The 16,596-nt window shown below is 41.0% G+C and overlaps 1 protein-coding gene across 8 annotated transcripts in view; it reads right to left on the reverse strand.

Moving 5' to 3' along the window:
* Positions 1-255: 255 nt before the first annotated feature.
* The window catches only part of TNIK (TRAF2 and NCK interacting kinase), a 405,908-nt gene continuing 389,567 nt past the window's right edge, over positions 256-16,596 (reverse strand). For all 8 annotated transcript variants that reach the window (XM_086674716.1, XM_086674709.1, XM_086674712.1 and 5 more), the window contains 5 exons: positions 13,175-13,275; positions 10,496-10,645; positions 8,615-8,774; positions 8,228-8,367; positions 256-6,005 (listed from right to left, as the gene is read on the reverse strand). In XM_086674716.1, coding sequence (XP_086530842.1) covers positions 5,922-6,005; positions 8,228-8,367; positions 8,615-8,774; positions 10,496-10,645; positions 13,175-13,275 — 635 coding nt within the window. In that variant the 3' untranslated portion in view covers positions 256-5,921. The remainder of the gene's footprint in view (positions 6,006-8,227; positions 8,368-8,614; positions 8,775-10,495; positions 10,646-13,174; positions 13,276-16,596) is intronic.

The following is a 16,596-nucleotide window of genomic DNA, read 5'->3' on the forward strand; positions in this document are numbered from 1 at the left end:
TGGTCATGTGTTTCATGACACAAGACCAGGAAGCAGAGAAACCAGGGTATTTATAGGATTGTCTAAGTGGATATTGAATCTCCAAAAGTTGGAGACAGTGATGGTGAGCCAAACCTGAAAATAAGCAATGAGAGGGAGTGAAGGAAGGTAAATAGGGACTTTGTAGGTTGATGGCAAGAGCTTCAAAGCACCTGGTGCTTATGAGGGATGGGTCACAGTCTGGAAGGGGCAATGAGGGACAAGCAGGCATCCTACTACTATTAATGTTTTATTACTCATATTTTGACAGTGATCATATAATATATTCCAAGGCGTGGCATTGACTCTATGGGAAATCCCTGGCTTAGAATCTACCAGATCATTTCTAAATACTGCTCAGAACAACTAGAGACAACAAACTGAAGGCTTTTTGTATGTAGGAAAAGAAATACTGGAAAGTAACCCAAAGGTTCAGACTAGAAAATACACCAAGAATACTTTCTTTTTTACCCTAACACAGGTGAGACTTACCCAGTTTCAGCATGTTTTTGACAATTTAAAACACTTTAGAAAACCGGAGATTTAAACCATGTAGACATTTGTAGGCCTAGCAAAATGATAGCCTCCCTTCCCAATCCTGTAAATCTGGCATCTCTACGGTTATGGTGACATTGTAAATAAGACAGCTACAACACCCCAAAATAGTTTCATAACATCCAATTTTAAAGTTCAACCAAGCTGTCATTTTTTTTTTCCCCTGCTGTGATTTCTTGCTGTCACCTGACATTTGAAATTCTGATTCAGGGTCATAACTAAGGTTTTAAAACAAAGCATAATACAATATTACTATTCCTTAACACTAACCCCAGGGGAAGAGACTGAGGAAGGGGCAGCTGGGGCATGGATAGTTGTCATGTAAATAACGAACCATTGCTGGCAAGTGAAGACTCACCTCTCCACGAGCCTTTGCTCTGCCTCAATAGCACAATGCAACGTGGTGATGATAAACACAAACCATCGAAACCAAACCCTGTCATGCAAGGTGAGTTAGTTTGAAGGTATCTACACAAAGCCCCAAATCTGTAATCTTTAGAACATTTCTATTTTTAACTGTGTGTGTGTGTGTGTTTTCAGTCTTCATCCAAATGTTTGGCCTCACGGACACAGAGTCTAAGATTTTGATCCAGATTTAAAATGTCTCAAAAACATATCCAGGGATTTTTGTTTCAAAAAACGCTTTTATGGGGATTCTAGTTTTGGTGCATTCGGGCACTTCCTGAAATGGCAGGCCTGGAAGGATAAAGTTCACAGCAGAGAGTTATGGTCTCATACTGTTTAACACTGCAATTTTTAAAAAATATTCTAGTCGTCTGTGGAAAAATTCCCACAAGAATGAGACGGCATGAAAATCAAACAACACTAGAAAATGCTTAGTAGAAATGTACAAATGGTCGGTTTTGAACCTGAAAGTTCTTATGGGATTTTCTTCTTTGCTGAGGCTTCTGAAAAGAGCTCAGTTTATACCGTTTTGAGACCCATGAAAGCACAGCACACCTTTGGATTGCTGATGCCACTATGCTGATCAGAGCCAAAATGTAGTGGCATTTGAGAAATATTGGCTGGTAAGTGAAATCACATTTAGACTTTTGGGTTTTATGTTGTAACTACGTAGTTTCAAGGGAGAAGCCAGTTATAGATTGGTTTGTTGTGCTTTGTTTGATTTGGTGAGATTGAAATTTGTGAGGCATGAATTAAAAGGTAATTAATAATTCACAGAAACTGTTGAGATGGCCAGAACATACTTTCAGAAAAGGATTTTGGAATATCAGGGGCTTGATAAGATGATTCAGGATTGTTATCAGTGTATTGTGGATATTCTGTTCTCCTCCATTGGGTTAAAGAGTTTTATTTTCTTTCCTAAAAATAATGTGGCACATCTTCCATCTTAAAGCAATCAGCACAAATGCAAGTGATGCCTGTTCAAGCAGACTTTCAAAGACAGCACACACTAGTAACACAAAGAGCTCTTTCACATTTCAAGAATACAGTGACGGGAACTGGTACACATAATAGTAGAGAAAAAAAATTTTTTTTAACTTCATGGAATGGGAGGTCAGGCTTCAGGCACTTCTTTGGCAACGGACAAAACCAAAAGGGCTCTGACCTGAATCTCGCATCTCTTTCTAATCTACTGCACATGAGGGACCAGAGACACCAATTACCGATGAGTCACAAGAGCAGACAGAAAAGTGTTAGTAGGTCTTGACAACCAGGAACGAAGATGCTTTGGAAAAACATGTGCTGGATGCCAAGTATGTAAGAAGTGTACCTTAGAAAGTGATGCCATTGTGTTAAGAAAAATGGAATTACTGTCCAAGTGGCCTTGTGGGATTTCATCTGTGCCATCATCTATACTGGTGAAGCAGCTCTGGGTCTTGAAGCATCGTTTAAAAGTCTTCAAGAAAAATCATGAGGTGTATATAAACAGAACCATAAATTTTATGTGGAACTTGGTGCAAGCTGTCTTCATTTATCTCGTGTGCACTGGCAGTGGTCGGAGTGCAACTGGCCTTGGGAGGACTCTCACCATTTGAACTGAGACCCTAGTGGTCATCTGTTTCTACCACCCACTGGAAGCAGGAATCCATACTACTGTTCCCTGGACTGGCACCCTAGAATGATGGCCACCTGCTAGAACCTGGGTCAAGACTATGACACGGGCAGGCCCAGTGGATTTATGCATGATTATCAATTTAGAGCAACAAGAACCAAAAAGATCTAGTGAAACTTACTTTGGGGGGAAGGCTCAATTTCTCTTTGTAAAATAAAAATAAAATTAGCCAATTCTACTGACAAAATCCCCTATGGGAAGAACTAAAACTAAAAACGGAAACTAACTGGTTTCAAAAGTAAAGAAATTTTTATTAAAATGGAATTAACATGAATGAAAAGCACAATCCACCCCCCCCAAAAAAAAAGAAAAAAGAAAGGGGGAAAAATGGGGCAAAATAGGAGGTGGGGGGGGGCGGGGGGAAGAAAACAAACCAGAAAGCTGAGGATTATTATGAGCCATGAGAACAATAGTCTGAAATACTCCGCATGGCACACTGGGTCTCCACGGGTCAGGGCTATGGCCTGTCCTGATGGAAGAAAATATATTCTTGAAGATAAAAGCTTCCAGGAGTGATTTAGGTGTCTGTTAAGCAACACAGCTTTGGTAGGGGACCTTTTAAATTTAGTTTTGCCTTGTACTCAGTGTAAAATATTTGTACAAAAATATAGAAGGCATGGCTTGATGTTTAACGTCTGTGTTTTATTGTTGTTGGCACCAGAAAAAGCTCATGTTCTATGTTATGTCACTGTACATACTGTAAACAAGACTGCATTAATATTGTTTTATGAGTTTTTGTTTCAATGACTCTAGATTTTAAAAAATACATTCACAAACTACCTTATGTTTAAACACAATGATTCCCTTTTATTTCTTAACTGTACCCAAAATCCCACAATAAAAAAATCATTTAAAGCTGTGTGTTTCAAACTCATCACTTAGAAATAAAAACAAAACATAACATAAAAACAAAGATCAGTTTGCAACATAATTTAAAGAAGCTTCTGGTTCAAAATACCACAGCAGCAATATAAAGAGCTGGTGGCAATCGCATTTGGGGGTGAGACCCAAATCAATATACTTTGTCCACGTTGGCATCCAATTACAGTAGTTGTTAAATTCAATCCACAAAGTTATTGCTGAATTTGTTGCGTGGAATTTGTGAAGATAGATTGTTCAGCAGCAGAACCACAGCAGTAAAAATGAGAACAGGGGGGATTTCATTGCTTTTGAGAGCTAAAGGGACCATGGTGAGGACATCTTGGTGATCACCTGAAGATAATCCTCAATTCCATTCTTGTGTGTTACCTGTTTAGAATAAATGCAAATGATAACCACCTTTACAGGAGGGGAAGAATCATTTACTTCAGAAACTGGAATAATTCCCCATGCCCTTACCCTGTTTGCCTAAACCACCAGATTGAGATGGCTCCATTTTCCTAACGTGTATTTCGTTCTCATTAATAGTACATCAGCTGCTAATGTATTTAGGCAAAATCAGTAGGATCACAGACTTTAAAAAGAAAATCTGTTTACATTAATTGTTTTCTTCAGAAATAAGCCACATTTGTTTTTGTTGTTGTTGGATTTTTTTTTTTTAATTTTTCCAGAAGAATAATTTGGTCAACTACTGTTTTGTTTAAAAAAATATTAAATACACCTGAGATTGCCAGTTGAGCTCTCTATATGTCTCCTGGAGATAACACTGCTGTGATGAACAGTGAAACAAAACAAACAAAACGAGGTAGGTTAAAACAGGAAGCGCAACACAGATCGTTTTGCAACACCTCGATACCACAGGCGGCCATGCTTGTAGCTTTGGAAAAAAAAAACCCCAGACAGTCACGTAAAAGTTCAAATCATCCGAGTAAGAGTTTATAAGGACACAAGTCAACCTGAACTAAATACATACATATCTCTGCACAAATGTTGTTTACCGTATGTTGGGTAATTTGGAGGAAGGTAAAATGATTAGGGTCTCAGAAATTTGGCCAAAGCCTTGTTTTTAAGTTCTATCAACTCTGAACCAATGGTGCCCGCTGTGTCTCAGGCAGGCTTGGTAGTCTTGTCCCTTCTCTCACCAACCCAGAGAGAACACAGGCAGCTCAGAAACATTTATTGTTATTATTTTTTTTCAGTCATAGTTTTCATTTTCAGAAAGTGGCACCCTCAGGAGAAAGCTGGGAATGACCAGGGCTTGGATGTCATTCACTCCCCAATTCCCAGAAAGAACTCGACAAAGTCTCCCTTCCTAATGAAGCCCAAAGCAAGTGACCTCTTAGCTGGAGGCTTTATGCATTAAAGAAAAAGAATGTGTATATATATATATATATATGTGTGTATATACATACATATATATATATATATATATATATATATATATACACATTTTTTTAGCTTGTTTCCCAGAAGCTCTTTTTGTCTGACCCCAACAGTCATCCCATCTTTTGCCCTGATCTGTTGCATAATAGCTGAGGGAAAGTTGTGTTACGGAGTCCCTCAATCGTTAGAGCCAACTCGACTCAGTGGCACTACTATCCCGTTCCACACATTCCATTCTGTACAGGGCCATATAAAAACAGGGCCTGTCAGACTCACAAAAATGGTAGTTGATTTTATTAGTCTAAGGCTAGTAGTTTAGCCATTTAAAATCTATTTCCCCAAAGAGGAGAAAACTAGTATTTTTCTTCTCTTAAAAATTCATTAGCCAGTTGCTATCAAAAAGCAACCTTTTGGGTTGGTGAAGGCAAAAGAGTTCTAAAATTACCCCACTATGCAATTATGGCCTTCAGTGTAAGGAGATAAGGTACATTTATTGTGCTGTCTCTCACCATTTGAAATTGGAAATTTTACAACATCTCGTATACTTAAAGCTAGCAGGCAGAAGGAATTAAAAAACAGACTCGTTTTCTCGGTATGCATTCTCTCCCCATTCTTACAAAGTAAGGGGGTAAAGAAAAAAGGTAACAAAACAAAACAAAACAAAACTCAAAATCCACCATAACACAGCTGAATCATAAGAGCACACAATATTTGTTTCTATCCCTAACTCCGAAGGGCACCATGGTCCATCTCTGTCCACAGACAACGCAGCATTCTTGGGGATCTCCTGGAAATTCCTGCCACCTTTTTCTCTCCTTCTCAACCAGGCTGCAACACTGAAAGATGGACTGTGGGCTGTACTGGGACGGGCGGAGAGAGAGGAAAAGGGGAAAGCGGGATGTTCAACCAAGCCTTCTGATTCTGCCTCTAGACTGGCATAAGTCCACATGAGTTATGTTCTTTTTAATTAGAAATAACGCCATGAAGATAAGTGCCAAGTGCTCTTCTGTTACCAGTTCATCATGGAATTTCTGTTGAGGGTCATGAAAAACACTTGGCTACTTCCTCCAGATCGCACGGATGCAAAAAATACCTGTTTGAAATTAAAAAGAAGTTAGTTCAACTGCATGGTTTCTTTTCCTCTTTTCTTCAACCGTCCATCCATTTTCTCTCACATGTCCTATCCTTGTCATGTGTCAGCTCTTAAGACTCAATGGCTGGTGTTTATAAAGTGCCTTTTAATACAGTGCATCCTCTGTAAACACTCCTGACTTTATTACTATGATTGTTACTATTACTTATTGTGGTATTGACCTTTGGGAACATGGGAGGGGCTATATATTGACTTGCAACATCCCCTAGGATGCTTATGTTTTAAAAGGGAGTTTCGTGCTAGGGAATGTGCTAGACTTCTGGCCTAGGACACAACAGGTATTTTGTTAATTTCTGGAAAGCCATAGAGGCTTTCTCCCATACTGACAAGAGGGCAGACTTTGGGACTGAAGAGAATCTTTTCAAATTCCCAAAGCCAGTGGGGGGGGGGGGGCGGAATTTTGGGGTCTACTGACTACTATACAACCTCAGTTCTCAATTTTTAAAGTTACAAAAAAAATTATGTCATCAGATAGGATAAGGTGTTTAATGCCTATTCATTTGGTATGCCAAAAGTTAACTCTTGGCTTGTCAGCTGGTGCAGGCATATCCTAGGCCAAAGGAGATAATGGCATTAATAGAACCACAGTCCATTAGGTCTGGGTCTGTGAAATCATTTTATCAAACAACTAAGAGAAGTGAGCAAAATTTGGGTTATTGCTTGCTTGAATGTCAGTGAACCACTGCCCGAGCTAAATACTATTCTGGGCTGTGGCCTAGCCCTTCAATCAGCCAACGCCAAACTTTGGTCCAAGGCATTTACTTTTGTCACTAGTGTAAAGTCTCTGCTACCTCATTTCCACAACTCCTTCAGAAGAATGTTGTCTCTCCCAACAACGACTTCTTACAAAGTTCTGTGGAAATGCTTAGCATTCAGCTAAAGCTACGTATGTAAGTACAGCTACCGTTAGGGTCAATGAATCAAAATGTGGAAGTACAGAGGACCCATGGAAACACAATGGGGGAAAGAAAGGGCTGCTGTTCTCTCCAGGTTGTGTGCACCCTCGGCTCTAAACCTTGGGCCCCAGATACTGGTGTGGTCTCAGCCGGCTCCTGAGGGCATGGGCATGGCTTGAAATCGGCTTGCTGGGGTGGGTCTTCTATGAACTGGAGTGTGGTGGTCTATGCCCAGATCACTCCTAGTCTTATGATCCCCAGAGACTGGATTGGGCTGGAGTTTTGCCAGGGGTCAGGTCTGCTTCCTGGCATACTCTGGTAAGGCCCTGGAACCATCCGTGCCACCCACAGCTACTGTCCATCCAGACCACACCAGGTCAGAGTAGTTGGCCAGGGTTGGATATAGTCTAGACTCACACTCCCAGGGTTGGACTAAGACCAATCCAGCCTCTGGTGTGCTAGGGCGGACCAAGAGATGTACATCTGTTCAACCCATCACATTCTTTACTACAAGTGTTTATTCCTGCTGTTTGGGGGACAGCATTTCTAAGTTGGCCATAGTCACAAAGGATGAATTCACAAATGAGCACAGCTTAGCTACTAACACTAAACACTCTGGGTTGGCCTACACGGAGGGCAAAGGAGAAGCAGTGTTGCCGAAGAATACCCTTCTGAGGCCACTGATCATGCCAGACGGACCCCACCAATTTCACTGCAAAACAGTCCCCCTATGACACTTTGGAAGAAACATGGCTGGAATGACACAGGACATGGCACTAGTTGAGTTTGTGATGGTGCATTTGTTAAGGAATGGGTGACAATTTTTGAAAGTTTATATTTCTATATGTCCAATGTTTTACATTTAAAAGTGGAAATAATGTGATGGGTTAGGTTCCCATGGTGACTTTGTGACAAGTCTAAAAGTGGAGTGTGAAGCTGACCCTGTGTGAATGATTAACGATGGGCCGAGCCTCCCAAGTGCTTGGGAGAATTTGGGATGTCTGCTGAGTCATCGCAAGGCCTGTGGGCCACAAAAGTTACTACGGGTTTACAAGAAATTTTTGAAAGTTTTAATGTCTTTTTTAATATGTGAATACTATATTTTGAGGGTTCACGTGAGTCAAACCAAATAATGCCATTTGAAGATAATATTGATTGTTTAACACAGATGTGATTCAAATCAGTATAAAGGAAAATGAAGGTTTCACAGGTACCTGGTGGTCTCTTAAAATGCAAACACTAATGCAAATGTTGAAACGGATTTACCTTATCATTTCTTTCACATAGAAACTTTAACCTTTGAGCTCGCTTATGCATAAATACTCCATCCAAATGTCCTGTTTCCACTGACCGGATCTCAATAGCTTTCTCGCCCCAGCCCATTATCTGATTGGAATGAATGTAGGCTGTCAAAAGGAATTTCCAAAACTGCATTAAAAACATTAGATGGGCAATAACTCACAGCATCTGTTCACATCTTAACCACAAAAATGACAAACGACTTGAGATAAACAGACAAAGCAAGTCTTACAAGTGTTATTCACAGACTTTTTTTTTTTTTTTTGTGGGATCAAATGGTTGTTTCACATTTCTTGACTTTCGTTTCATTTGGGGGGTGTAACTGCTGAAGGAGATAAGGAATGGTTAACCTACCCACAGACGTGGGCATTTCTCCCCATTGGAGCACCACATCCTTAGTTATCCGGCCATAGGTGTTTACATACACCCCCTCATCCTCATAGCAAACAAGCATTTCCATTCCATCTGTTTTAGGCAAGATGACAATGGCATGAGGAGTGATATTGCCCTGAATCTAGGAGACAAAGAAAGGCCAGGTATTATTCTTTTTAAAAAATAAGACAGCACCTTGACTATTAATCTCTAAGGATTGTACAAAAGGATCCCTCCCCACCCCCATTTTCATTCTAGAGACTGGCATTTTGCCCTGCTTTGCTTAATTTAACCACTGATCTGTCAGATACCCCAGCATACAAATACAAACTTAGGCACTAGGTTGAGAATCCAATTCACTTGTTCCTAAAACAAACGACTACAACTATGGAACACCTACTATGTGCCAAGCACTGGGCTCTTTACATGCATAATTCCTAGTCCTTAGGACAACTCCCCGTGGTAGATATCTTTTTGGATGAGGCACCTGCATGTCAGAGGGGTTATGTAAATTGATCGTAGTTGCACTGATATTTGGTGGTAGAATTGGGATTTGAGCTCCTGTCTCATGGACATTAAAACTCATGTGTTTTCCATCTACTTCTAAAAAAGATGAGGGGAATGAAAATCAACTGAATCTCATGGGAACAGCCTAAATGGGGTCAAAGGGTGGGACCCAAACAGACGCCTACAAATAGGCTATGAGCATACAACACAGAATGTTTTTCTGGGTGCCTACATAATGCAAATTAATGGCTTGTTTAGAAAAAAAATTTCCCTGAGCCGAGATGTCATGGTGGTCCAGTAGTTGCCTCGCTGGGTAGATGAGAGGATCAAGGATGCTCACAGTGAGGCCCCAGTCACCTCACGGAGAACATGAGCCGTGAGTCCTGTGTGCGTTTGCACATACCTGTGTGAAAAGCTCTGACACAGCAATGAACGCTGCGTGCGTGTGTGTGAGGCAGTGTGTGCGCGTTAGGCACTGAAACAACTTTTTTCAATTGTTGTGCTTCTTTGCAGTAAAGTCTTTAAACTCTCAAAATACCAATCAGCAACAGATCAGGCCTCAGACTTTCCTGACAGCGTCTACGGTACGTTAGCCTTGGGATTACATACAGGAAACACAACTTGCACCGCACCAATCCTAATAAGTGGAACCATGTGCGGCATTTCTGTTTAAAAGTCAGGTTTGGGGCAATGTGTCAGTATTGCAATATTAATACTACAATTTGCAGGGGTTTATGGCAAGTACCTTAGAGGTATTGCCTCATTTAATGCTGACGATAACCCTCTGGAATAGGTCCTTTAATCCCCGTTTTACAGATATGGAAGTCAAGGCTTGGAGGGACTGTCTAATGTGCCCATTACTGCACAATGAGTACATGCTAATGCTGGGGATGCACTCCAGTGTCTGATTCTTCTATACGACGCTCCCCACAAGTTGAAGAGAGCAACAAAGACAGCACAAAGGGGCCACTGACTTCCCATGTAAAATGAGCCCATCTCCCTTCAAAAACTGAAAATAGGAACTCATCTACTACACTTTTGCTTCAAAAACACAATTTATGCCCCTGAAGGAAAAATATCATATGCATTTTCATCTAAAGTCCAACGAGACGACATGTCTAATACATGGCAAAGAATTGCTGTTATGTGTTACTCAGTTTCAAGCAGTCACAAAAATTAAATTCACATGTTTTGTGTATTAAAAGCATTGTCTATTTAGTGGAGGCTAAAAGTCCATCTGCTTAACCGATTAGTAAAAATTAGCAGGACTTCCGCTAAGAATTTGCAAGAGCAAATCTCTTTCCGCATGCACGTTGTTGTACACAGAACCTGGACAGCGGGCTCCCAGGAACTTACATGAGATGGGATGTAGATATCATAAGAGTTTCCTGAATCAACATCAATTACATGGAAACCAGTGTGTGAACCAAAAATAACCTTTAATCTTTGACCTTCTTCTACCGTGAGATCAACAAGCAGTGGCTTGTGCTGGAGATCTGCAAAAGACTTTAAAAAGCACCCCATGAGTGTCCACATCGTTCAAAGAGGTTATCTGAAAATTTTTTTCTTTTAGCCACAGCCTGGTGGAAGTTAATATCTGATTTTCTTACACTGAAAGTCCCGGAGATCTCTCTTTCAGCTTTAGGTCTATTCATATTCTGGCTCTAGGAGGAAGGGTCTAGCATCCTTTTGTGCCCCCTTCTCTACCCCTTGTCCTCTAGGGCAGAGAAGTGGTTTACCGTTGTCAGTTCTGATAGTGTCATTATACTTTAAAACTTGGAAAAAAAAAAAAAAAGGGGCGCCTGGGTGGCGCAGTCGGTTAAGTGTCCGACTTCAGCCAGGTCACGATCTCGCGGTCCGTGAGTTCGAGCCCCGCGTCAGGCTCTGGGCTGATGGCTCAGAGCCTGGAGCCTGTTTCCGATTCTGTGTCTCCCTCTCTCTCTGCCCCTCCCCTGTTCATGCTCTGTCTCTCTCTGTCCCAAAAATAAATAAACGTTGGAAAAAAAATAAATAAAACTTGGCATCTGGGTGCTGCTGTTTCTTCCTGTTTATTTCTGGTCTTTTCCCTCTGGGGAAGGTACAGTCACTTCTCTCTGACTCCTTTTCTCCCCATGGAACAGCCGGGCCCAGGCATGGCCGTTACCCTTTCAGAGATAGCCTGGGGTAGACAGCTGGGCAGCTCTGTGCCTAGTCTGTTGAGGATTAACGGGCATGCTCTGGTTCTGGTTTTCCCTCAGTGAGTGAGTGAGCATCAGACTGGCACCTTCTTTAAACTTACTGTTGACATCTGAGACTTAGATTTGGGCAATAGAGAAGGCAGGGGAGGCTGGAACATCATAAGACTCATGACTTACGTTGGCTAGTTGGGCTTAACTAGGAAGGAAAAAAGAGAGCTCCAGCCAAGTTTATCAAGGTCCCATGTGTTTGAATCCAGAGCCCAAGCCCCAACAAGCTGTCAAGATTTCCTCTGTTTTCTTTTGCCATTATTCCTGCACAGCCGACCTTTATTGGGTCTTGGTATCTGGGAGAGACTTTGTGAAACCACAAGTGCCTTAGCTATATGGCCATCGCCACCCAAACGGAGCGCCCTTTCTTCATCTTTTGCTAAAGGAGTCTCTGACTAGGGGAGGCCCTGGCCTCATCTCCTGCCAGCTCCAGTCCTCCCTGCTCCAGTGCTTGTCTTTGCACTGGCCTCCTTACGGGCTGGGTGCCACAGGTGGCATTTTGGCTGGTAAACCGACAGCAGTAACTTCCCAACCTGACTGGGATTGGGAACTTTGACTGAAAAGCGTTCACGGACAGAGATTTTGGCAGAACAGCAGCATTGCTCTGGCTTAGTTAGGAGTTATCCCTTAAGTGTTATTACTAACTTAATACATTCCAAAAATTTCTCTCCATGAAAGTGGGTCATTATACTTATTTCCTATTGATGTATTTCCTTTGTATTTCCTTCCTATTTCCTTTGATGTATCTGCCTTCCTGAGCACCTCGCAAACGAGCCCCTTGCACTAACGGAACAGGACAGGAGTGGGGTGATTCTTCCCCAAAGGGCGCCTCCTAATGTTTCCAAGGCAGCTTCTGCCCTTACATGGCATAAGTGGCAAGAAAGAGTACATAAAGGGTCAACGGGAGACAACAGTCACAAGGATGGGGAGAAAAAGTGAGGGCCAATGTGCTATAAAGAAAGTGAGAGACACAGGCAGACAGAGACAAGGAGCAGAAGATTAATTCACGTGGGCTGTGGATAGACTCTGCAGCTCTGTAAACACCAGAGTGCTAGCAAGTACTGGTCCTTCCAGCATCTGGGGGGGGGGGTCAGCTTTCACGAGCTGGGGTCCACGACGCTAGCATATCCTCGTCACACCCTTGCTGAGTGTCATGAAGATTGATCCAACCATGGTGGGTACAGACTCAGATAAGGTCAAAAACGAAAAAGGAGAATGCAGAGAAACCAAGCCATTTGTATGCAACCACATTCAGTATTCATTTCAGAGAAGTCCGGTAACATTGGGGATATATGCTCATTATGTGAGTTTTAGGGATTTTACCCCAAAAGGCTTATAAGGATGAGAAGATTTGGAGACATGGTTCATCCTTGAGATTTGGTGCTGCCATTGGTCTGCCTTTTTCAGATGACATATCAGAGAGCACCCTAGTTAGGTGGCTTAATAATGAAGTTCATTGCCTAATATCACAACTAATGCTTTGCTCAGTAACCATCCCATACAAAATGTCCCTAGGAGATGATGATTTATAGACCTGAAATGAGGGAGGGCACACCCCAATTTTTTCCCCTTTCATCTATCCCCCCACCTCCCAGTTAATTTTAATTTGACTAACTTTATAGCATTGATTGGTGCTTAGTCTTTGCTTTTGGAATAATAAATCTATATAAGAGTTCCTATACTTTTAAAAGGGGTTTATTATATATAGAAAAATTGGAACTGGTCGATGTGTGAGACAGATCACTTTGTTAACTGGTAGGAACCCAAAATCTAAAAAATCCCTTCTTTAGATAATCACATGCCCACTTACCTTAAATGCCATGAACTTATGATACGGTTTTGGAGCCCAAGCATATATCTCCACAGCATTCTTTAAGGCAATCACTAGGAATTTAATCCTTTCATATTTAACTGTAATAGAAAAACTATGAATTAAAAGAGTATATCAACTTATTCAGGTTTTTGCATTACTGACTGCGTAAGCCACGATATGGGAGTATACATTATAATTGAGGGTGATGCTCTTGGTGTGAGATCTGCTCATAGATACAGGTTGAACTTTCTTTATTTTTTTCTTTAAAAAAAATTTTTTTTTAGCATTTATTTATTATTGAGAGAGAGAGAGAGAGAGAGAGAGAGAGAGAGAGCTAGCGAGTGAGCCTAAGCATGGGAGGGGCAGAGAGAGGGGGAGACACAGAATCTGAAGCAGGCTCCAGGCTCTGAGCAAGCTGTCAGCACAGAGCCTCATGTGGGACTCGAACTCATGAACTGCGAGATCATGACCTGAGCTGAAGTCGGATACTCAACCAACTGAGCCACCCAGGTGCCCCTGAACTTTCTTTAAAGTACTCGGTCTGCAGATGCTTGGGGTCTTTGGCTTTACACTGAAAGCTCTTCATCTGAAGGCTTAGGACTCTCTTTAATCACTAGGTCTAGATGTGAATTACTCATTGTAAGAAGAATCTGCCTAATAGCCTTCCTGTTCCCTTGCCTGGCTTTCATAGTCACCCACACGGAAGATGCTGAGAGCTGGTATGGCCAAATGGTAGAAAAATTAGCAAGTGGGTAGAGACATAAAGTGTGCCATTTGCTTATTATTCAAATTTGAATTCCAATTATTAGGAATTTATAAGTGATGAGTGCCTTTATAAAAAAGGCCCTAGAAAGATCCCCCTCTCCAGACACTACATGAGGTTGTGGCGAAAAGACAGCTGTCTATGAATGAGGAAGCAGGCCTTCACCAGACCCTGAGTCTACCAGCACCTTGCTCTTGGACTTCCCAGACTCCAGAATTGTGAGAAATAGACTCTTATTGTTCATGGTATTCTGCGGTAGCAACCTGAATAGGCTAACACAGTACTCTCAGCAGTTATTTACTTTATTGAATACCTGGATGAACAGAATACTTGTGTCCTAAAGAAACTGGACAGCCCAGGGCAACGAACTTAATTCTTGCTCTCTGAGCTCTCCCTTCTGTCTACATATTCTGTCTTTAATATACTTTCAACTACTTCTTCAGCCACTTATTTCCATATTTCTAAATAACATGCTTATAATTTTACTGATTTTTTTCATTATAGATATTATCTATCGACTTGAGAGTATGGAAAGGATTTAGCTGATTAGAACTGTCTCCTCTCTGCACTTCTCTCTCTCAAACACACACATTTCTTCCTCACCCACACCTGTGATACAGTTATATTTTAAATTTTTGGTGAAATCAAGATCCCATGTTGAAATTATTATTGTTCACAGCTAACACATAATAGTATGCCACAACCACATTTCCTTTTTGGTTTTCCGTCATTTTTTCCCACTTCCTTATTGTCTATGTATCTATCTCTGACCACGTAGACTTTCTGCTGGTACTGTAAAGGCCTTCGGTACAGTCAAACATGGCAGGGAATCTATTAGTCGCATTTTATTTTTCCTGGAGGCATCCCTTTTGGAATGCTCCTTGTTCTACTCTGCTTGGACTGACTTCTCTCTAGGCCTCTGTAGAGTTGTCATCTAAATTTCTTTCCCCCTCATTCTGGGTATTGTCTTCACCTTTTACCTGGATTCCTAGGTTTATTCCTTTATTTTGGTGGAACGCATCGGTCAGTAGTTTCCTGAGAAATAGGGTATGGAACATAAATGTTTGGAGAACCTGCACATCTGAAGGTGTCTTCATGCAACATTCAAAATTGACTGGTAGTTTGATGACAGGGTGGTTAAGTTCTATGTGTCAACCTGACTGGCCACAAAGTACCCGGATATTTGGCCAAACATTGTTCTGAGTGTGTCTGTGAGGGTTTTTCTGAATCATATTAACATCTGAGTGGGCACACTGAGTAAACCAGGCTGCTTTCCCAATATGGATGCGCCTCATCCAATCAATTACAGACCTCAGTAGAATAAAAAGATTGAGTGACAGGACACCTGTCTGACTATTGAGTTGGGAAACTGGTCTTTTCCAGACTTCAGATTGGGATTTAAACACTGGCTCTCCTGGGTCTCCAGATTGCTGACTACAGATCTTGGGACTTCCCAGCCTCCATAATTGTGTGAGGCAATTTCTTATAATAAACCTCTCTCTCTCTCTCTCTCTCTGTCTATATATATATATATATATATATATATATATATATATACACACACACACATACACATATATACACACACACACATACACATATATATATACACATACATAATTGTGTATATATGTTTATATACCTCTCTCTCTCTCTCTCTATATATATATATAGATATATATACACGTGTGTGTACGTGTGTATCCTATTAGTTCTGTTTCTCTGGAGAACCTTATTTAATACAGATGGTTTATAAAATACTAGTTGAAGGCTTTGTTCCATCTTCTAGTATTGCTGCTAAATCTCAAGTCACCTAATTCTGTGCCTATTATATATAAGCTATTTATTTTTTAATTATAATCTGGAAGCTTTAAGGACCTCCTCATTTCCTGGGTACTAAAATGCCATGTTAATATATCTTCCTGTGAATATTTTTTTTTCATTCACTATACCAGGTATTCAGTGAATCCTTTAAAAAATTTTTTTTTAATGTTTATTTAATTCTGAGAGAGAGAGGGAGAGAGAGATAGAGAGCAAGAGAGAGAGTGAGTTGCTTGAGCAGGGGAGAGGCAGAGAGAGAGGGAGACACAGAATCTGAATCAGGCTCCAGGCTCTGAGCTGTCAGCACACAGCCTGACGTGGGGCTTGAACTCACAAACTGTGAGATCATGATCTGAGCTGAAGGCAGATGGTTAACCAACTGAGCCACCCAGGTGCCCTTATGTGAATCTTTTAAATTTGGGATTTCAAGTCCTTATTCTAGAAATTTTCTTATCTTTCTTTTTTGATACTTCCCTCCCTTTCCATTTCTTTTCTTTTTCTTAAAACTCATGTTACTTAGATTTTGAGGCTCTTGGATTGATGCTTTTACTTTCTTACCTTTTCTTGCCAGTTCTTTATGTCCTGCTTTCTAGGAGACCTCTCATCTTTATCTTCCGATACATTTCTTACACTTTTTATCCCTACCAGCATATTTTAATCTCTAAGATTGTTTCTTGGTCTCTGAATGACCTCCCCTGACCCTGCTCCAATGTTCTGTTTAATGATCCTTATGCTTCTGTTCTGGAAAGAGTTTTTCTAATTTCCCCGAGGTTATTAAAGTTGCTTTAAAATTTTTTTCACTCCTCATTATCTTTGTTTTGTCTACCGTCCTTTC

Source organism: Puma concolor, chromosome C2 (genome assembly GCF_028749965.1).
Source record: "Puma concolor isolate L17-30 chromosome C2, mPumCon1.1.hap2, whole genome shotgun sequence".
Classification (NCBI taxonomy): domain Eukaryota; kingdom Metazoa; phylum Chordata; class Mammalia; order Carnivora; family Felidae; genus Puma; species Puma concolor.